The sequence below is a fragment of the Syngnathus acus genome, chromosome 6, assembly GCF_901709675.1.
Source record: "Syngnathus acus chromosome 6, fSynAcu1.2, whole genome shotgun sequence".
NCBI classification, from domain to species: domain Eukaryota; kingdom Metazoa; phylum Chordata; class Actinopteri; order Syngnathiformes; family Syngnathidae; genus Syngnathus; species Syngnathus acus.
In genome coordinates, this window is record NC_051092.1 from 190,938 (window position 1) to 210,717 (window position 19,780).

General features: G+C 55.9%; 3 protein-coding genes across 5 annotated transcripts; all 3 read right to left on the reverse strand.

Annotated features, from left to right (window-relative positions):
- Position 1: 1 nt before the first annotated feature.
- On the reverse strand, positions 2 to 5,401 carry LOC119124184 (transmembrane and coiled-coil domain protein 3-like). Its single transcript, XM_037253882.1, has 4 exons — positions 5,160 to 5,401; positions 1,051 to 2,015; positions 842 to 977; positions 2 to 750 (listed from the first exon to the last, which is right to left on the reverse strand). The coding sequence occupies exons 1-4, from the start codon at positions 5,229 to 5,231 to the stop codon at positions 448 to 450; spliced, it is 1,476 nt and encodes a 491-aa protein (XP_037109777.1). The 5' UTR covers positions 5,232 to 5,401; the 3' UTR covers positions 2 to 447.
- A 1,294-nt stretch (positions 5,402 to 6,695) lies between these two features.
- Positions 6,696 to 12,465, reverse strand: nr2c1 (nuclear receptor subfamily 2, group C, member 1). The gene is made up of 14 exons (XM_037253865.1): positions 12,254 to 12,465; positions 10,826 to 10,966; positions 10,382 to 10,600; positions 10,219 to 10,297; positions 9,958 to 10,137; positions 9,728 to 9,878; positions 9,434 to 9,530; positions 9,160 to 9,329; positions 8,594 to 8,753; positions 8,406 to 8,527; positions 8,169 to 8,314; positions 7,941 to 8,078; positions 7,745 to 7,850; positions 6,696 to 7,627 (listed from the first exon to the last, which is right to left on the reverse strand). The coding sequence occupies exons 2-14, from the start codon at positions 10,895 to 10,897 to the stop codon at positions 7,456 to 7,458; spliced, it is 1,812 nt and encodes a 603-aa protein (XP_037109760.1). The 5' UTR covers positions 10,898 to 10,966; positions 12,254 to 12,465; the 3' UTR covers positions 6,696 to 7,455.
- A 222-nt stretch (positions 12,466 to 12,687) lies between these two features.
- LOC119124165 (FYVE, RhoGEF and PH domain-containing protein 6-like) lies at positions 12,688 to 19,571 on the reverse strand. Of its 3 annotated transcripts, none has more exons than XM_037253850.1 (21): positions 19,453 to 19,571; positions 18,878 to 19,422; positions 18,207 to 18,342; positions 18,011 to 18,078; positions 17,904 to 17,934; positions 17,090 to 17,241; positions 16,862 to 17,018; positions 16,374 to 16,461; positions 15,777 to 15,827; positions 15,657 to 15,715; positions 15,383 to 15,454; positions 15,238 to 15,306; positions 15,024 to 15,107; positions 14,881 to 14,960; positions 14,712 to 14,814; positions 14,464 to 14,613; positions 14,278 to 14,383; positions 14,118 to 14,206; positions 13,885 to 14,013; positions 13,661 to 13,800; positions 12,688 to 13,602 (listed from the first exon to the last, which is right to left on the reverse strand). In XM_037253850.1, exons 1-21 carry the CDS (start codon positions 19,498 to 19,500, stop codon positions 13,566 to 13,568), a joined length of 2,394 nt encoding a protein of 797 aa, XP_037109745.1. In that variant the 5' UTR covers positions 19,501 to 19,571; the 3' UTR covers positions 12,688 to 13,565. The 3 variants fall into 3 exon arrangements, with proteins under 3 accessions (XP_037109745.1, XP_037109746.1, XP_037109744.1); XM_037253851.1 differs by having other exon boundaries at positions 18,878 to 19,407; positions 19,438 to 19,564; XM_037253849.1 differs by having other exon boundaries at positions 18,878 to 19,560.
- Positions 19,572 to 19,780: the final 209 nt, after the last annotated feature.

Consider the following 19,780-nt stretch of genomic DNA (forward strand, 5'->3'; position numbering starts at 1 on the left):
AAAAAAAAAAAAAAAAAATGACATCAATCACAAAGATTAGATTCGGTTAAAAACAAAAGACTAAAGCTAAACACGACAGTAAGTGGAAGTTCATTTTCAGATATTGAGTGTACGTACACTTGTCAATTGCTACGCTTGTCAATTTGTCACGATTGCTTCCGGAGGAGTCAGGAAGGCGGGCGGGCGGGCACGCTTCCTCGTTCCGCCCAGTCAGCAATTTGATCCAACTTTTTCTGAAGGCACATTTTTGCTACGATCCTTCTGGAATGCGCCGGTCCTTCAAAGACGTTTCAAAACAAAACGTGGAAGCCTGAGCAGGACAACGCACAAACGTCAACCAGAGTCACAACTTGTAGTGACGCATGTGAGATTGTTGCCAAGCGGAATGGTCAGGGAGCCAGATTGCCGTCTGCCCAAGGCGCACGAGCAACGGCCGGCCAGCGGGCGCTACGCGGGCAGCAGCAGTCGGTCGATGGCAAAGTGCAGGCGCTCGCGGTTCTTCCAGAAGGCGGCGAGGAGGCAGAGGGCCAGCAAGGTGGCCGCCACGTGGCGGCGGCTCCTCAGGAGCAGGGCGGCAAACTTGGCGGCGGTGGAGACGCACACCAGGATGACGGTGATGATGGCCAGCATGATGTTGATGCTGCGGCCCAGCAGAACGCGGGCGTCGCCGCTCTCCAGTTGCGCCGTCTGCTGCTGCTGCTGCTGGAACTCCAGCTTGGATACGCGCGTCTGACACGACTCCAGGGCCTCCTGCGCCACACACAAGACAAGACAAGACGGACAGGAAGAAGCTGCTCGCTAGCGCTTGCCGTGGGGCTGGCTCCCCGACTCCATTGACTACCTGGATGTCGCGTGCCCTCTCTTGAGCCTGGTAGGCCACCCGCTCCTCCACGCTGGCCAGCTCTTGCTTCAGGTCCGTCATCTCGTGTTGGTGAAGCTCCGTCAGGTCGTTCAGTTGGTCCTCCAAACGCGTAGACCTGCAACGGCACGGTTAGCTTTGCCTTGCCTTGCCTTGCCTTGCCTTTGATCCGGCTCATTCGTTGCACCCACCTGTAGCGCTCCTCCTGCAGCGTTTGGCTGAGGACGCCAAAATCCCTCTTCAACTGGGCCTTGATCTCCTCCATGTCCTCCTCCAGTTGGTTCTGCGCCTCTCGAATGACTCGGGCCTCTTCCGCGCCGGCCGCCAGGCGGGCGAGCGCGTCGCCCTCCGCCGGACGGCCCTGTCCCGGGACGCCGTTACTGTCGGCCGAATTGGAGGCGCTGCCCGAGGAGCACTCGTCATCGCTGGGGTATTTGGGTTTGGCCGCCGCCGGCGAGGCGCCGCCGCCGCCGCTCAGTGCCTTGGCCTCGTCGGGCGGCGGCGGCGGCAGCGGCGGCGGCGGCAGCGGCGGTGACACGCTCACCGAGACCTTCATGTGGGCGATGTTGTCAGCGCTGCCAAACCTGTTCCGAATGAGGTTGGCAAACTCTCTGGGCTTGCTGAAGAAGAAAGGAGGTGAGAGGGAAACGCCAGGTCCGATGGTCTTGATCTTGTCCATGGTGGGGTGCCTGCCGCTGCCCGTCATGTCCCTCAGCAGCTCCCGGCGAGACTCCCTGGGGATGGTGCTGTGTTTGCCGCAGGAGGCTGGCGCTGGCGGCGCATGCTGGACTTCGCTGTCCTTCATCTTGCGGTGGTACTGCTCCAGCTTCTTCTGCATTTGGGCGATGTTGTGCGCCGACTTTTGGTTCTTCTTCTCAAACACCTGCTTGATGCGGCCCAGCTGCTGCTTGTCGGCGCCGTTGACCAGCTGCAGGTACTCGGCCACGTTGTCGTCCCGCGCCGTCTGCTCGATCTTCAGCCGCTCCGTCACTTTCAGGATCTTCTGCTGGAGGTTGTCCAAGCAGGAGCGGCTGCGCTGGACCTCCGAGGATGGAGACGTGACGGCGTCGCTGCGCTCCTGGTCCAGGTCCAGGTTGTTCTCCGAGGAACCTCGGCGCACGGGGAGGCTGAGGAAGCTGCCCTCGGCACTCCGGTCCTGCGGCGGGCGGGCGGGCGACACAAAGACGCAATCAGCGGCGCAATCTCGGCAAAGCACGGGCACTGCTTTTTAGGAGTGACGAGGTGTTGCCGTTTTGCAAGACGGCCTGCCTAATCTTCACTTGCGACACAACGCCTCTGTAGTTTCACGCCGCGGGGGCGCTCGAGAGCGCGTCGTCTGTTTCATTCTATGCGCTGGAATTTCAGAGTTGCGTCAGACCAGCCGGGCCATCTGGCCCAGCAGGTCCCGCTGGTATTGAATGCGTCGCTGTGGGTGAGGATCACGTTTTGGTGACAAGTATCAGATTTGTCAAGGGTGCTTATGAAATTGCTTTGCAAAGAGGAAGCGGCTAAGAGGATCCCATTTGTGTCCGCGAGCCCTACGTTCAGCAGCACTACGCAGACGGCCGGCAGGCCGGCCCAAAGCCGAGCCGAGCCGAGACGCCGGGCGTGCGTGCGTGCGTACCAAGCAGAGAGGGAATCAGCCTCCCAATCAGCCCGTCTGTGCGTGGCACAATGGGAAAACAAGCGGTCCATTTATTTCCAAAGGACTAAGCGCCCCGTGCTCACGCAACATGGGATCATAAGGCACAGCGCAGGCGGGCTGTCCCGCGAACAAGCCTTTGCCACGGGTCGGCCGGATGGAGCCGGTTCCCCGCGACTCTCCGTAAATAGGAGCCCTAAGGTGCTTTTGTTATTGCCATGCAGAGAATTGCCTGACTGTTTGCCTTTGGTGGCTTGTTTGAGGGGAGAAAACAGGTTGGACGGAAAGGAAGCTCAAGGCTGCCGGCGCCGGCCTCCGTCTCGGTGATGTCAGCTGGCTCACGTGAGGAGGCTTAGCTGCGCGCCGAGAGAAAGAGCTTTGTGTTGTGCGAGCCGGAGCCGGAGCCGGAGCCGGAACCAGAGCCTGAAATGGCCACAGAGGCTGGCTCTCCACATCAGAGTGGGCGTTCCTGACCAAAGCAGCTCCTTTGCCTCATTCTTTGCTTGAAACAGGTTTGGCAAGTTGAGCCAGCAAACACTGAATGGGCATAGCCAAATGTCTGCTTCTTCCAAGTCAATGACGTGGAAATTTGCACCTTTGGCTTGGCAAACTTAAAGGGAGGACCATCAGCACCTCCACATTTCAAGCTGCCTCTTCAGCTCCAGGGTGAAATCATCTGCATCTGGAGAGTTCCGTCCAAGCTGATCACCATCTCGCTCTTTTGGATCCTGAGCACTTGTTGACCAAAGCAGCTTCTTCTTCGCCCGCTGCCACCATCTGCTTCCTGTCCTCACCCCCCTCCCTTCTGCCCCCCCAAAAGACCTCTTTATCCTCTGCAGCCCCCAGACCTAGTCAGACCTCGCCATGGCACAAACAACACCCCTGGGGAGAGACTGGATGCAACTGAACGAAAAGTAGGCCACTTCCTCGGCAGAGACGCGAGAGGACATTGTTTTGCCTCTCGGTGCGGCTAATTCATTTAGCCGGCTCAAATTGAGTCAGCCCGCCGCAGTAGTAGAAAAGAAGCTCATTCGTCTTCCCGCAAAATGCATTTCACTGTAGAGATTGTGTGCCTGCCAAGGAGTCGCGGGAGCGAGCTGCTCACGTGATTCCTCAGGACGCCCAGCGTGCGTCTCGTCTCGTCTCGTCTCCCGCTCGCTCGGTTTGATCCATTTTACGAATCTCCTATCTGTCTGCGTTGGCGGCGATGAGCCTGCAAACTGCTTTTGACCTACAACAGCAATATGGAAGGCTTCAGAGTTGGGTGGGAGACAGCAGCCTGTGATGGAATCGTAGTAAAGTTAGCCTTTGCACAAAGCCAAATGGGAGAGCTTCCGTTGGGGGAGGCCAAGCGGGGGGCATCCCCCTCGCCGCCGCCCCCCATGCACGTCTGGCCACGCACACTCACACCGTGGCCTAGTTATGAACGTCCCACCGCACTCTTTGCCTTTCATTGTGTGGGGAGGAGCTCCGATGAGATTTTGCGTGTAATGTGCCGCCCCATGGCTGGCTGGTTGTGGTCCAACATAAGAAGCCCATCACGAGATGCCTGACAGACATCAAACTCCACCCGATTTACTCAAGGGAAGAATGGAGAGCAGAATTGACGGTAAACGCTCATAGCGCCCGCCACCTAATGTGACGGCAGACGTTTGCACCAATTGCGCTTGGTGCTGGAACATCTCGTTGACACCGATGATGACAGCAGGGTCAACAAGTTGCTTGGGAGGAGCGAGCGAGCCATCGGCGTGCTGTCGGCACACTCGCCGCCGCCGCCAGGCTCACGTGAGGGCAAATGTGCCTCTGGGAGACCATCAAGGGGGCAGATGGGCCTCAAAAGCCAACACACATGGCCATTCGTTTGGGGGAAACAAGTAACAAAGTCAAGGGGGCAGATGGGCCTCAAAAGCCAACACACATGGCCATTCGTTTGGGGGAAACAAGTAACAAAGTCTCGGCGGCAAACTCGTGGACTGGAAGGGCAAATGAAATGCGGACCTTCAATTTGTTACTGTAGTCAAACCGTTTTGGTTGAACCTGGAATCGAACTGTTGCGCTCTTGTATATGACGTCAAGGGGGCCCTTCATCGCAGAAACGTCTCAAAGGTCACTAGATGGGAGGGGCGGGGGGAGTCGTTCTACGATAACGATAACGCCGCCATCTGCGATCCATACACTTGTGGCCCTGAAGACGTTCCCAAATGACATTTGACACAATAATGATGCATCTGTTTGGAAAATGGTGCGACTTCATTTCTCTTGCACAACCAAGCCACTTCAAGCTGATCGTGCACTTTACATGAAGGATCGCTTTGTGAGCAAACTTGAAATGACGTCACCCCAGACCAAGAATCCCTTGAACATATGTTCCTAACGTTTGATCCAATGTTTTCCTCTCGTTCAAAAAATGTTCTCTTTCTCACGAAAACTCACTCCGACTGCTTGCTGCATGATGTGAAATGCTGCCTTTTCCGACGTTTCAGCCCCGACCTGAACGCAACGAGCCTGCGAGCCGCGCGGCTGTTTTCGGCTTTTAAAAAGCCACCAACTGACGACACAAAATGTCACGGAAGGAAGATGGACAGCACACGCAAGTCTACGACGACGACCACAGCAAGAAGAGAAAGAAAAGGAAGAAGAAGAAGTGAACTCACTCACCATCCGGCTACCGAGGTGTTTCTCCACTTCGGATAAACTCCGCACCGACACGCTGGCGCTGGGCATGATCATCCCGTAAATCAATCAATCATCCAATCAATCCGAATTTAGCGTTTGCAGCGATGGAGTGGGGCGAGCATGTTTGCGCGCTTCGACCCCGACTCGCTCTCTCGTCTCGTGTTATCTGTTGAACGGGCATTCTGTCATCGCTCTTGTACGACCAACTGTGCGAGTGTGAAACAAACCCCGCCTTTGTGCCGGCCTGCGTCTGCGTCTGCGCCTGCGCAACAAACCCCGCCTTTGTGCCGGTCGCCCTGCCTGCGCCTGCCTGCGCCTGCCTGCGCCTGCCTGCGCCTGCCTGCGCCTGCCTGCGCCTGCCTGCGCCTGCCTGCGCCTGCCTGCGCCTGCCTGCGCCTGCCTGCGCCTGCCTGCAAGCTTTCGTTTAACACCATCTTCAGCAGGGGTCTCAAAGTCCAGTCCTCGGGGGGGGGGCCGCATTCCTACATGTTTTCCAAGTTTCCCTCGTTCAACACACCTGATTCAATGATCAGGCTCCTGCAGAACGTGAGGATGAACTGATCATTTGAATCAGGTGTGTTGAACGAGGGAAACTTGGAAAACATGTAGGAATGCGGCCCCCCCCCCCCCCCCCCCGAGGACTGGACTTTGAGACCCCTGATCTTCAGTCTGTGCATCAGATTGGCACACCGATTGAAATTTGATTTCACACAACGACAAAGGCGCAGATGATTCGTCTATGACGTCATGACGCCGTCAGCTACTTCCCAAGGAGAACCTACTCAATGTCAGATTGGTGTTGCTGCATTTAGCCACTCAAGTATCAGCGGCCTCCACCATTGGCACTCTACCGTTCCCGTTTTGAACATGATCAAAGCGGAACGGAAGGAAATGGAGTGCATTTACACTTGTGCTCGTCTGGCTGGGAGTCGTGCCTTACCACCATGGCTGGCTGACTGACTGTCTGTCTGTCTGTCTGTCTGTCCGTCCTCACGAGGGCCTTTCTGTCAAGTATTTTGCTTTGGTGCCTTGGCTTTTCATGTCATACTTTTATTAGTATTTAAAGCTCTTTTGTTCCATTTTTCGCCACAAATCAATACTATTGGCCAGTCCCCGTTGTTATTTGACAACTTATTGTCCAATAAAGTGTTGGAAATGGCCCGCTGTCATTTACGACGACGCAATGGTGTTTTCCTGGGAAACGTGGTTCTTTCATTTTCTTTATTTACATTTAGCCAGATTGTGGCTTTGAATCGCGTGTTGCACGCACGCACGCAGAGAAAAGGTAAACATTGAGTTATCCAGTCCGCTACACAGATGTCCACTTTCAACAGTGGTCCGATATGACACAAGACATGAAGCGCCGTGAAAAGGGACCTTTGCTACATGCAAAATGTTCCCGGGGCAATGTGCCCCGATGCGTGTTCAACCGGCAGAAATTCAATATTAAAAAAGGAACACGCTTGGCAGCACTGTCGCTAGCTCCCAAGTCGAATGGAGTGACTCAAATGTATATATTTTTTGCTCTACTGGGCCTGGGAGTTTGGCTCCCTTTGCTCATTTCATTCTTAATGATGCATTAAATCTTAGATCTTGACCGTTTTGACACATTCAGCGAGGCTCGACTCGGCCGTTCCGCGGAGCAGGGAGTCCAAATATAATTGAGACGTGTTTATTTTCAAATACAAGAGGGTAATGGATTTTTTTTTTTTTTGTCTGCGATGATGGCAGAGTGCTCTCCGCGGTTCTATTTACACACAGTGACGGCATCCTTTGGATGGGCAAACAAAACAACATTTTGACGGCAATTTAAAAGCGTGACATTCCAGTAGTATCAAACGTTTGGGATATAGGTCGCCGTCCGTGGTCTTCTGCGGCGTTTGCAGTGCGACCTGCCGCCGCGAGTGTCACTCGCGGGGGTTGCAACGGAGAGAGCGCAAGAGCCACAAAAAGCGTGTTGGACCCGGAGCGCTTTTTGGGAATAGGACGGAAGCATTTCAGGTTCATCCTGAAATTTCAGCCCCAGGCCAAATAGCCCAAACTTTGGGCATGCGGTGCAGTGGAAGGAGAAAGACTTTCTCCCTGGAGGCCTTCAAAATGCTCCTTTAAAGCGCCCGCTGGGCTCGGCCCAAGGTTCAGTCCTGATTGCGCACACGTTGGCCTCTTCTTACCTTGCTCGGCCTCGCGTTCTGCCGTGCGTGGGCAAAAGTAGCGAAGCCCGCCCACGCCGTGCTGGCCTGAGACTGGCTGCAAGGGTCCCTTTGCAAGAGGGGGGCGGTCAAACCCCGGGAAGCGACTGGCTGTTGTAGTCGGTAGAGTCCATTTTGAGAATGTAAGGGATGATGCTGTCGATCTGCACGTTGCCGATGAGCCCGGCGAAGAAGAGCTCCTCGGTGACGGCGGCGCTGATGAGACGCAGGGCGGGAAGGCGCAGCAGCAGCTTGGACAACCTGCGCAAAAGCACACCTAGGACGCCGTACGTATCTCCGCAAGAAATGTTTTAAAGGTACAGATTTGGTTACGCCGGCCGGCCGGCCGAATATGAAAGGCTACGCTCCGGTACCAACCGGTAGGAGTCTTCCGGATACGTCCGCGTTACGTAATCCTGCAGCTCCATGTAGGCCTTCTGCTGGAACCTCTCGATCTGCAGAGTGTTGTCTATCCCGGGGTGATCTGAAGCAAGCCAAAGCAGCAGCAAACGTTGACCACACGTTTACGCACGTGCCCTTTTGCGGCCCGTTTCGGTCTTTGGGCAGGACGCACCGGGGCTGAAGAGGACGATGGCTTTGAGGAAGGCGTATTCGTAAGCGTCCGGGGACAGCTTGCTCATGCTGTTGCAGAACTCCTGCAACCTCCAGATGTGCTCCATCACCAGCTTCACGCGGTCCTGGGACAGCTTTTCTGCAACGCAAAGATCACGGCACCCGCCCGCTTTTCTCCGGCTTCGTTCTCTCTCACGCGTGCGCGCGCCACGCCGCGCCGTCGGCTTACCTTCCTGCAAGCCGGTCTGCAGATGGCCGATGATGGCGCTCAAGATGGTGCCCACGTTCATGACGTTGGAACACTGAGCCAGACCCAAAGCAAACAGCTCGTTCCAGCAAGCTTTCATCAGGTTGATGTCGTTGTCCTCTTGAGCGCTGGAAGCACACGGCGCGGCGCGGCACGGCACGGCACGCCACGGCTTTAGGCTCGCCTCCAGCTCCAGCGAGAGGAGCGCACGTGACTCACCCCAAGGCTTGGAAGGCAGGAATGGAGCGCGCCCAGTGCATGGACAGAAAGAGGAGGCGCGAGGCCGACTCGCAGATGTAGTTGACGTTGAGGTACTCCGGCACGGGCACGGGCATCATGAGCTGGAGCGAGGGAGGGGAAAGGTGTGCGGGGGCCGTGCCGGGGGGCGGGCGCCATCGCACGCTTACCTTGAAGGGAATATGGCTGTCAGAGAGCAACGAGCCCTCCACTTCCAACACGGGGCCCGACTGGTCGCCCGACATCAGCTGCATGGCGGCCCGCAGGTCGGTGGCCGGCGACGGCTCGCCCGCGCCGGCGTGCAGGACTTTGGCCAGCGTGTCAAAAGCTCTGCGGAACGCACAGCCAAAGGTCACGGCAAACCGAGCGGCAATCAACACAACCCGAGAGCGGCCCGTTTGATCCGACTGCCTTGAGCTTGTGGGTGCTGTCATGCGGCTTTTGGTTCGCTCTGATGTTTCAAATCTTCAAATGCGATTCGGATGTTCTAGCCGCCCCCGAAACAGTTCTGCCTTGAGAACATCCACAAAATGCTCAATGTTCTCAGATCATCCCCGGCCGGTGAAGCGTTGCACTCGGGACACTTTTCAATACAGCACTATTTCTTTCATGACCCCCAAAAAAGGGCAACTTTAAATAGCTGCTTGGAGTGAATTTCATGCAAAATATTGGAGCACGTGGCTCCGCTTGACGCACGCCGTCACTCACTCGCTACCTCCCTCCCTCCCTCACTCACCGGGTGATGTCGCTTTGCTCATCTTCCCGCTGGTCGGCGATGGAGCCGTCGCCGTTGCTGAGCGTGTCGGCGGCGAGCGTCTCGCTGCCTCCGCCGGCCTCGTTGAGGTGGGCTAGGGAGGTGACCACGTTGGCCAGCGTGCCCAAGTCACTTTGAGAAGGGTCGTCGTGCTGACGGACGGACGGAGCCACGCACGCGCGGGCGTACCAGCAGGTCAGCTCAATGTTTTTCATATCCATTTGATTTCCTTCTGGCCGATGAGTGCCACGCTTACCTTTTCCGGGGACGCCGGGATCAAGAAGGTGTTTTCTAGCTTGGGGAAGGATTGTTGGATGTTGAGCAACATGCTTGACTCCAACAAATGCGTGGATCTGTTTGGAGAGTCGTGCATGATGTCACCAATCAGATTTGGGCTCAGCCGCCATCTATTTTCTTCACGCACGCTTTGGCGGCAAAAACTTTGCTCAAATGATTTTTTTTTTTTTTTTTAAATCATGTTGGGCAGAAGAATGGAACGCTCTGGCAGTAGACGGCACAAATCCATACGGTGGCCATTTGACGGCGTTACCTGGAAGTCTCCTTGTCGGACACAAAGGTGGGCGTGGCAGCCAGCGGGCTGCACAGGTTCTTGCGGATGTAGATCTTCTCCGTGGAGGCGGCGCAGTTGACAGACTTCTCCCTGCCGGGCACGTCCACCGGTTTGCGCTCGCACTGCACGGCTGCGACGCGGGACAAGCGGCGGGTGGGTCACAAGCGGTCCACTGTGGCGGGCGGGCGGGCGGGGGGACGGCGACGTACAATCCTGTTTCATGCCGACGGCCACGCAGCGCTGCAGCCGACAGTACTGGCAGCGGTTGCGGTGGATCTTGTTGATGGCGCACTCGCCTGAGCCCCTGCACGTGTAGACCAGGTTCTTGCGGATGCTGCGCTTGAAGAAGCCCTTGCAGCCCTCGCAGCTGACGGCTCCGTAATGGCGCCCTGCCGGAGGGGAAAGCGCGTGGGCGGGCGCCGCTTGACACATAGCACCGTCGAAGCAAACGGACAGACGGCGATTCCAACCTGAGGCCTTGTCGCCGCACACCACGCAGTACTCCACCACGGGCTTGGCGACGGACTGCTCCGAGCCCTCCGTTACAAACTGACGTCAAGACAGAGAATCTGCGTGAGCTTTGCGGCTTGGCGACATTTGTCAACAAAGCGGGCACGGGCGAAGCGAGCGCACCTGGAGATCCGGAGAGGCGAAGAGCAGCTGGTTGAGCCCGGAGCTGTCCGGCGCCGCCACGATGACCTTGTTGGGCGAGCCCTCCCTCTTGGCCAGTATCACCTTCCCGCCGGGCGAATACTCGGCGCTGGCCAGGATGAACTGCTGCTTACCGGGAGAGCCCGGCTCCAGGGCGGTGACGATCTGGATCTTCTGCCCGCTCTGCGGATCCGTCACAATCTGGAGGCCGTTCAAAGACGACAGTGTGAGCGCGCAAAGTCAGCGACCGAGCACGACGGCCAGAAACGGGCCGTGGGACGCGCTCGCTCGTCTTCCGAAACTCATTGCGGTCAAAAAAAAATATACAATTCAAAAATGTGGCGGCGCTGGAACAATTCAATGGCGTCTGCAATCATTTTCATGAACGTTGTCAGTTGACGTCTGGAGGCCGGCGGCGTTGATCACCTGCAGTCGGTGTCCCGTGGACATGTTGCTGTCAGCTGACACCAGCTGGATCCTCTGAGCGTGCCCATCCATATTGGCGCCGCACACATCGACTTCCCGCCGCACCTCACCTCACCTCAGTGCCCCATCCAGTTTATGGCACTAGAGAGGAAACGCACGTGTGTCAAAGCAGTGGCAGGCCAGGCCAGGCCAGGCCAGGCCAGGCCGGGCCAAGGTGCGCAAAGTCAAAGCACTTCAGGATGATACCTGCATGTCACACAAAGTTCTTTCGATATTATTCGTTCATCCATCACGGTAGAAGAATGAATCATCCCGTCGGCCTCAGCCCTAATGGTGTCCCGCTAGTCGTACAGGGACGAAAGGCCGAAGTGCCAAATTGTTTCGCGGCAGAGGACGTGCTTTTGCAGGCGACGAAGCTCGTGATGCCGGAGAAAGAACTTTTTCGGAGAGCCGGCAAGTATCTGTGCAGAGTGTGAGAGAGCTCCGGTCTCCATAATAGTGCTCGGGCATTGTCGTGAGCCCTTTTGCTCCTTGCCAATTATTCTGCGCATCGTAGGATCTGATCCGTTTGGGTCACGGCCGTTGCACAATGACCCCTGACCCCAAGTGTAGACTCCACACTTAAACAAGTGCGTTTTGAGGACCGGGAGCCTACTAGTTCATCATTGAGTGGCTGTCACCAACGAACGTTCGAGGCCTCTGTTCGCAACTCCGTCCGGACAAATACATGTAAATTGTTTTATTCACGATCTAGTGACACGGAACAACCCGGCGCCATTGTGGTATCTAAGCAAAAAAACAACAACAACAAAAACTCCCGACTGCCAGTGACCCCCCCTCCCCTTGAAAAAAAATCGATACGGAAGATAAAGGTATTTCTTTTCCTGTCGGTGAAAGGTCAACATTGAAGGGTTAAAGGCACGCCGAGAGGCCCGCGCGAGCGGAGCCAAAACGCGGCGGCGGCGGCGGCGGCAGCGGCGAGGACGACCATCCCACTGAGCAATAAAATAGCTTGGAAATTCCCCCACAAAGCCCATACTGCAAGAAGAGCGCAACATCTCCGCTTTAGAGCATGACCTTGCGCTCGTTTATTGAAAGTTCGGAACGCAATGTTAGCATATGTGCTAACGTCTGCGGAAGAGCAGCTAGATAGATAGCTAGCTAGCACGCGAGAGAGCTCTAAAACGGATTACTTACGGCAGCACTGACAAAATGAGGAGATTAAGTGACATTTCGTTGGTACGGGGGGTTATTTGTGAACGACATACCTAACTCAGCGTCGTGCTAACGAGCTAGCTGTTAGCCGTGTGCTAGTAGGAAGCCAATGGCAGCCCGGCTGTTCTCCGGCGCCCTCACCGCAGATGTGAGCGGAAAAGCGGCGACGATAACCCTCGTGCCTCGCCGCACACACCACGCACATTTCCTTACCTGGCCAGAAGTCGTTACTTGTATTTTGTCCTTTAATATCCAAACAAATTCTTTTTTTTTTTTTTTTTTTTCAGCGCTTGGTGGGCGGGTCAGAGTTCGTGACCCCAATTTTCTTTCCCTGGAAATGTGCGCATGCGCAGAGACGGCGATGTCGCGTGTTCAAACTGAGTTGGCAACATTTTGAAAAAGCCGAGCAAGCAAGCCACTTTGAAAACGTAGCCCGCCCGCCCGGCGCTATCTATCTATCTATCTATCTATCTATCTATCTATCTATCATACGCTATAACGGAAGCAATTCTTCACTTTGAGCCGTTTTCCAAACTTTCAGTTTAACAACTCCATTCTTAAGAAAATAAAAACTAGAGAAAATACTTTGCTGTCACATGAATTCTTATTTTTATGTTCATGTTGTAGTTAAGCACTAGTACAAGAGATGGAAATACAAACACTTTTTTATTATATCATTGAGTATCTAAAAAAAAAAAAAAAAATCTGCATCTTAATTTCTACAACCATGTGCAATTTCAGGGATTCCACGTCTCTGTTTTTCCTGCCTCAACTTCGGACATCCCCGCACAACACGCAACAGTCACAAAAAAAATAAAACCACAAGTGCACTATTGAGCAAAGTTTGTCTTGTGTTTGGCAATGACTTTGAAGCCGAAGTAAACCGTTCCCACGTGCAAATGTGATCCTTTGACCCGTGACTGGCTAGCGTTCGTGTAATTCACATTTGTTATGGAAATGTGCACATTTTTAAACATTGGTGATGACAGATGGCATGCTAAAACATGAGGCGTTTATTCCACTAACAAGATGTGCTCTTCACCTCATTTGAGGCTATTATTGATCCCCACAGAGAATCCATTGACACAACACGGGTGGCGAGCCACTGGAATGAGTCAAGTACCGTCGTGACTGATAGAAACGGGGGTGGCGGCCGGAGGGTCACATCTATTACAAAAAATAATTTAGGGACAAAAATTGTGTGCTACAGCGAATAACGAGGTGTTGTGTGAATACAACCAAAGCAGACGTAAGCCACAAACGACATGAAAGAAATATTATTGTAAAAAAATGGCACAATGAGAAAGACGGCAAATAGCGCACGCTCGCACGCACGCACGCACGCACGCACGCACGCACGCACGCACTCTGTATGAAAAGAGAGATGCTGACAAAAAAAGTAAACTGGCATTCCTATCATTCCATTCTATTTGAAAAGAAGAACAGATGGAAAAGTGGGAGCACTGAGGTAAAACCTGGCGGGCCGGAGATGAAAGGTCAACATGGCGCAGTCGCTCTCCAGAGACTAAAGTATTGCCGATTCCCGGAACGTGTTGATCCACCTGTGACGTGCAAATTCAAGTTACTGTGGCAGCCTTCGACTTCTTGTTTCCATTTTACCTCTGAGCCGTTTGGACGTCGTCCGCTTTGAAATTGTGGTAGAGGGTGTTTTTGTGGTACAGCTTGAAGTTGGACCTTTGGGCCGAGTCCACTTTCAAGACGAAGCCCAAAAGCGGTTGACTCTCCAAGGCGGCCACGTCCTGCGCCAGCAAAACGCATCAGAGGAGAGCCCGTGCCCCGTGATGGCGACGGCTCGGCTCGGCCCGATCCGATCTGCAGCCTACCTCGCTGGCGGCGTAGGTGTACAGAACCTTGTCCTTGATGACGAACCACAAGCGCTTGCCTTGCTTCTTCTTGCCCTTGGACCTCAGCAAGTAGCCGCTCATGGAGGAGTTGTCAGCGCTGGCCGTCACCTGAAAGAGAGGCAAGGCAGGGCAGGGCAGGGCAGGGCAGGGCCGGCCGCTTGGTTGGCGTCTTGGAAGGGAGGGAGGGGGCGGGCGCCTCTTTGAGGGCTCACCTCTTTGAGGGCCGCCGGTATCCGCTTGAATTTGCGAGACAAAGCAAAGGAGGCTTTGGGAACGGCCACCTCGGCGAGATCTTCTTGGCCTGGCCAACAAACGGCTTGAAAACTCCGAGGCTGAGAAAAAGCCGCGCGCGGCCGGCGGAAGCAAACCTACTTTGCTGCTCCCGCAGCGCCAGGTAGCAGTGGTCGCACACTCTGGCCAACTGGTTCTTCAGGTACTCCAGGCTCTGCTTGTTGGAGGAACACGACTGGCACACCACCTAGCGGAGGGAAAAGCCAAAGCGTGACGTCAGCATGCCCCTTATTAGGCCCAGCAAGGTGCGCGGCGGAAGCGGCCGACCTTGCCGCAGGCTCGGCAGTGGTGGCGCCTCCACGTCAGCGTGAATTCGCAGGTGCAGATCATGCACATGGTGGCGCGCGGGTCGGGGATCCAGATGGGAGCTTTGGCGCCCAGAGAGGAGGAGGCGGCGGTGGCGTTGCTTGCTCGGACCTGCGCGCTCAAAGAAACAGAAAGGTGACGGCCCGCCTGCCCGCCCGCGCCAACATCGGCGCCGACGACCCCGCGCCGCGGCTGGACTTTTCCGCTACCTCGTCACAGGACTGTCCGGATATGAAAGTGATTTTCTTCTTGGTGTAATCGTCGATGGCTGCGGAAATGGCCCGGAGCCACTCGTCTCTCTCTGATGCCGAACTGCGGCGGAAAAGAGGTTCCAGCGCAAAGCCGACGACGATGAGCCGAGAGGCGGCGAGCCCAAACCTCGCAGAGAGGATGAAGGAGCGCTCCACGCTCTCCACGATGAACTCGTTCTGGCAGGCCTCCTGGCTCGGTCTGCTCACCTGTCACGGTCCACATGGGCGTCAGCCCATGGCCAGGCGGCGGCGAGGAGGCGGAGCTCTCACCTTCATCCCCGCCAGAGACAGCATGTTGTTGAACTTGAACTGGCCCGACTGAAGGGGCGTGGTGTACAGCAGGCTGTCGTTAAACTGAAGGAGGAAAGCACAAGCGCCGTTTGGCCTCGCCAAAGCAAAGCAAAGCAAAGCAAAGCAAAGCAAAGCAAAGCAAAGCAAAGCCACGGCAGCCACGCTCAATGCTCAGAGAAGACGTCGGCGCTACCAAGAAGAACATTCTGGGCTGCATGAGCTTCCTGGACAGCTTGTTGAGGACGCCCTCCTTCAGGAAGATCTAGCACAAAAGACAAGGCAAAGGATTGAGAGGGAGGGAGGGACGGAGGGAGGGACGGATGAAGCGGCTGGCTCACCCTCCCGGGCTGGACGATCTCACGGTGGCCGTTTAGGCTGCACTGCACCTGAATCAGCTTCTGGAAGTTGTCCTAGCGCGCCGACAAAATGCAAGACATGGCCGTTGGTTTGCGTGCGCGCCGCGAGTGCGCTTGCAAGTCAAAGCACGCTCGCTCCGTCCGTCTGTCTGTGCTGCGGCACCATTTTTGCCAACGGCCATCAGTAGAGGCAGTTTTGAAAGGAGAGTTCCCGGTATCTGGGGCAGCGCCTGGTTTCGGTGGAGTGGCCTCTTACCCCTTGCTTCATGATGTCATTGGCGTGATTGGCCACCTCGCGAACGATTGCCAGAGCATCTGGACGGAGCCAGAGATCAGCGTTGCGGATGAGCCATTCCGTCAGACGTCGTCCGCTTACCTTCCGTGTCTTTGTAATCGGCCGAGTCTTTGGGCAGGTTTTTCAAATAGTCTGCAGAAAACAAAGCGTTGCCTTGTTGCCTTGCTGCCTTGCTAATTCCTGCTGCCACCTAATCTGGCATCTTAAGTCTGCGGGGTGTTTACGGGACAATTGTGACGCCACCGGCATTCTTCACATGCACCCGCACCGCACCAATAAGCCCAGCCTCATCCGATTTGCGTGGAAAAGTCCCGTGAGGCTGAAAACCCTGCGGCTATTCGGTCAAGCCAAAGGGTTCAGTCCGGAGCAATTCAGAAGACATCTCTGTGCAGCTGCTTTTCATTGCACAAAAGAAGGCACGCCAGGCCGGAAGTGGTATGAGGAAGAAGAAGAATGAAAAAGCGCTGGTAACAGACTGGCTCCAATATGGAGAAATTGAGACGCTGCGCTAAAGCCACTTGAAGGGCATTCCGTCACGTCAGAGTTGCTGAGGTGTCAAAACGTTGCCACGGCGTGACGCGTCGGAATTTGACCCGAGCTCGCCAAGCGTGTTTTTTTGCCACTAGAGGGCAGCGCGGTGGGTGCCAGTGCAGTGAGCAACCTCGTGGCCAGTCCTACCTCGGAGCAGGAGCTGGTACTGAGGAATCCTTTGGATGGGCTTCAGGAGGTAGTGCTTCAGAGCCAAGTTGGCGCAACGAGGACTGGCCTGGGACACAAATACCAAAACTTGAGCTTTAGGCTCGAAAATTCGGGATCGACCCGATGATGAGGACGGAAATGATCCTGCTGTTAAATATAGGATGCATGCCCACGAAATGAAGTCTGCCCAAAACGTCTGGACACCAATTTGGTGAATTGTCAGGGACGAGGAAAAACCAGTGAAATGCTCAAATGAAGTTGACGCCAACGTAAACCTTCCGGCTGTTCAAAACAAAGGTCAGCCGCCCAAAGGCGAGGGAGGAGCCGTGAGCTTGAAAACCGGTTTCCCGGTCCACAAACCGTTCGATCTACCGATAGAAAGTATGCAAGAAAGAAAGAATGCAAGAGAGGGAGTAAGAAAGAAAGACAGCAAGAAAGAAAGAAAGAGGTCAGCCCCTTGCGGTTACCTCAAATTGTCGCACGACAGCAGCGAAGGGCGCGTTCTTCTTGCTCTGCTCTTCCAGTAGCGCCGCATTCTTGTCAAACTCGCGGATGTACGTGGAGTACATCTTCAGGTAGGGACCTTTCTTCAGGAAGATGTCGGCCACCTGCTCCGTCTGGTCCCTGAAAAGCAAAAAGTTGCCCGGCGCCATTGAGCGGCGGCAAAACGGCGGTCCGGTCCAGCCGACGGCTACCATCGGGCCAGTCGATCCTGCAGCTCTCGCAGCAGGTCCCGGTTGAGTTGGTAGAGTTGCGGCAGGTAGTAGAGGATCCGCTCCAGCAGACGCTCCTCGATCACCGCTTTGCCGTTTTGCCGCGACGCCTCGGCCACGGCGTGCCGGAAGTCCTGCGCTCACCGCAAATTGCCACGTGTGGGGAAATTCCAAACATTCAAACGCACGACCTCCGACTGCTCTGCGCCACTTGTTGGAAAGTCAGCGATGGTTCTGACTCACAGACGGGAGCCCGTTCCCGCGCGGCCGAGGTGACAAATACTTCCCGTCTGCGGCCGGCGCTGGCTGGCTGGCTGGCTGGCTGGCTGGCTGGCTGGCTGGCTGGCTGGCTGGCTGGCTGGCTGACTGGCTGACTGGCTGACTGGCTGACTGGCTGACTGGCTGACTGGCTGACTGGCTGACTGACTGACTGACTGACTGACTGACTGACTGACTGACTGACTGACTGACGACTGACTGGCTGGCTGGCTGGCTGGCTGGCTGACTGGCTGACTGGCTGGCTGACTGGCTGACTGGCTGACTGGCTGACTGGCTGACTGGCTCACATGACTTTTGACAAAATGTCTCCAGTCCGCAAATGTCAAATCTAAGCACTTAGCACTCGAGTCAAAGCCCAAAAGAAAACGGCCATAGGAGCGTCACGAGCGCTCGTCCGCGTCCTTCCCCGATTCCGCGGCCGACGTTCATCGAGCGCGAATGGACAAAGCCGTCGCTAGAGAAACGCCAGAGGCTCTCGCCGCGTCACCGCTTGGAAGAAAAAGGGAAGAGGACTTACCACGTGAAGCAGCTTCAGGACGTCAACAAAGCTAAGGAGCAAACGTGCAGGGTGAGCGTGCGACGCAAATGTCGCCGCGTGGCCGAGGCAAAACAAAAGCGTCTTACACTTCCTCCGAGGTCATAATTTCCGTGGCGATGTGACGGATCTTGCGCTTTCGAGAGACACTTTGTAGCTAGAAAAGGACGAGAGCAAAAAGAAGAAACAAGCGAGAGCTTTTCACTTTTGGCCGCCGTCACTCACGTATGCAAATATGACCCGCCTCATTCGAGTTGGACCTGGAGGCCCAAGAGGTCTCCTCACCGCACTTTGATCCGCTTGCTCGCTGTCTCCTTTACTCGAGAAGGAGCTGTCGTCTTCGTCCTCGTCCTCGTCAGAAAAAGGCACGTCGTCGTCGTCGTCGGAAACGCTGCCGTCCACTTCTCCGTCTAAAGAAATTCTGCCGCCCAAGAACAGTTAGCGCTCAGAGGATGACGAGCGAGCGAGCGAGCGAGCGAGCGAGCAAGGATGTTTTTTGGGGTTAGGGGAAGCTGCGATCCGTCACTTTTTTTCCTCTGTTTGTTTTGGGGCCCGCGTCACGTTCGGAGGAGGGCGACGTTTTCCAAAATTCCCATGAGCCCAAAGTTGCGTACGCCGGCCGACAACTTTAGGCACGGAAACAAGGCTAACAGCCAAGTGAGCAAGTGCAGCAATCAGAAGCGTGCGTGTGCACACGCAGTGGTATGTTGACACCCTCTGTGACTCATTGCGAGCCGCTCGACGTGTTTTCTAGCATGCGGCGGCATGACGTGACGCTAAGCTAAGCCGAGCCGCTCGGACGGCCTCGTTCTGCACAATTTAGTTGGGCCGCAAAAGCCATGCTCAACTGCACAAAATTGGAATCTTTTCCTAAGACACTGGCAGACAAAAAAGGTCCACGCAGGCAGGCAGGCAGCCACGCAGGCAGGCAGGCAGGCAGGCAGGCAAGCAGGCACCTGTCAAAGTGGGCGTTTTGATCCAAATACACCTCTGGTTCCTCATAAATGCCGTCGTCGTCGTAGTAACTCTGCCAGGTGGCGCCGGAGCTCTCGGAGCCGCCAAAGTAGACGTTCTCGTATTCGGAGATCTCTTCGTAGTAGTTCTCGTAGTCCGGCTGGTCCCCGTCCACGCTTTGTTCCACTCCCACCAGGGAGGAGGAGCGCCGGACCGCTCCGGCTCGGTCCGGCCGATCGGGCTCCGGCGCCACGGGTCCTTTGGTCGTGACGGAGAGCTTGAGATCCAGCAGCCTCCTGAAAGAGCCCCTACTTCCTTCCGGACGGACCGAGTCTGTGCCGGAGAAGGACCTGCGCCGAGCGGGCGGGCTGGGGCCGCTTCGGTCACTTCTCGTCACCTCGAAAGGAAGATCCGCCGCCACGGCCTTTCGAGTTTTGGCCCCGACTCCCCATTCTGCGATCGCCGGAGATTCCGTCTCGGGTTTGTCCGAGGCCTCCCGATCACGTTTGCCCTGCGCTCGGTGGACGGACAGCTCGCCGTCGTAGGCCTCGCCGTCGTAGGCCTCGCCGGCGTAGGCCTGGCTGTCCCGGCCCGGGTCTTCTCTGTCCACGTTGCTCGGGAACATGGATAGCTGCTTTTTCCTGGGCGTAGGGGATGGTTTTCTGCCAGACGACGGCAAAGCTGGCAAAGCTGGCAAAGCTGCCAAAGCTGGCAAAGCCGGCAAAGCCAGCGGCGGGGCTCCGCTTCCGACGGATGACGACGCGCCGCCTTTCCCTTCCGCCGCCTGCACGTTCACTGTCCTCCCCTCCCAGGTTGGGGTCTCTTCCCTGGTCCGGCAGGCCTGCGAGGTGTATTGGAGTCTCCGCTGAATGGGGAGAGGCAGCGGCAGCGGTTGGTGTTTTTGC

Excerpts from the sequence above, each read along its gene's own strand:
- LOC119124184 (XM_037253882.1), bottom strand. The coding sequence starts at position 5,231 with ATGATCATGCCCAGCGCCAGCGTGTCGGTGCGGAGTTTATCCGAAGTG. Across the intron at positions 978-1,050 it reads CTGCAGGAGGAGCGCTACAG|GTCTACGCGTTTGGAGGACC; the intron begins GTGGGTGCAACG and ends GTGCCGTTGCAG. Across the intron at positions 751-841 it reads AGAGGGCACGCGACATCCAG|GAGGCCCTGGAGTCGTGTCA; the intron begins GTAGTCAATGGA and ends TGTGTGGCGCAG.
- nr2c1 (XM_037253865.1), bottom strand. The coding sequence starts at position 10,897 with ATGGATGGGCACGCTCAGAGGATCCAGCTGGTGTCAGCTGACAGCAAC. Across the intron at positions 9,531-9,727 it reads TCCGACAAGGAGACTTCCAG|ATCCACGCATTTGTTGGAGT; the intron begins GTAACGCCGTCA and ends CTCTCCAAACAG. Across the intron at positions 9,330-9,433 it reads TCCCGGCGTCCCCGGAAAAG|CACGACGACCCTTCTCAAAG; the intron begins GTAAGCGTGGCA and ends TCCGTCCGTCAG.
- LOC119124165 (XM_037253849.1), bottom strand. The coding sequence starts at position 19,500 with ATGTTCCCGAGCAACGTGGACAGAGAAGACCCGGGCCGGGACAGCCAG. Across the intron at positions 17,242-17,903 it reads TCCTGAAGCTGCTTCACGTG|GACTTCCGGCACGCCGTGGC; the intron begins GTAAGTCCTCTT and ends CGGTGAGCGCAG. Across the intron at positions 14,207-14,277 it reads GGCGCTGCGGGAGCAGCAAA|GCCAAGAAGATCTCGCCGAG; the intron begins GTAGGTTTGCTT and ends TTTGTTGGCCAG.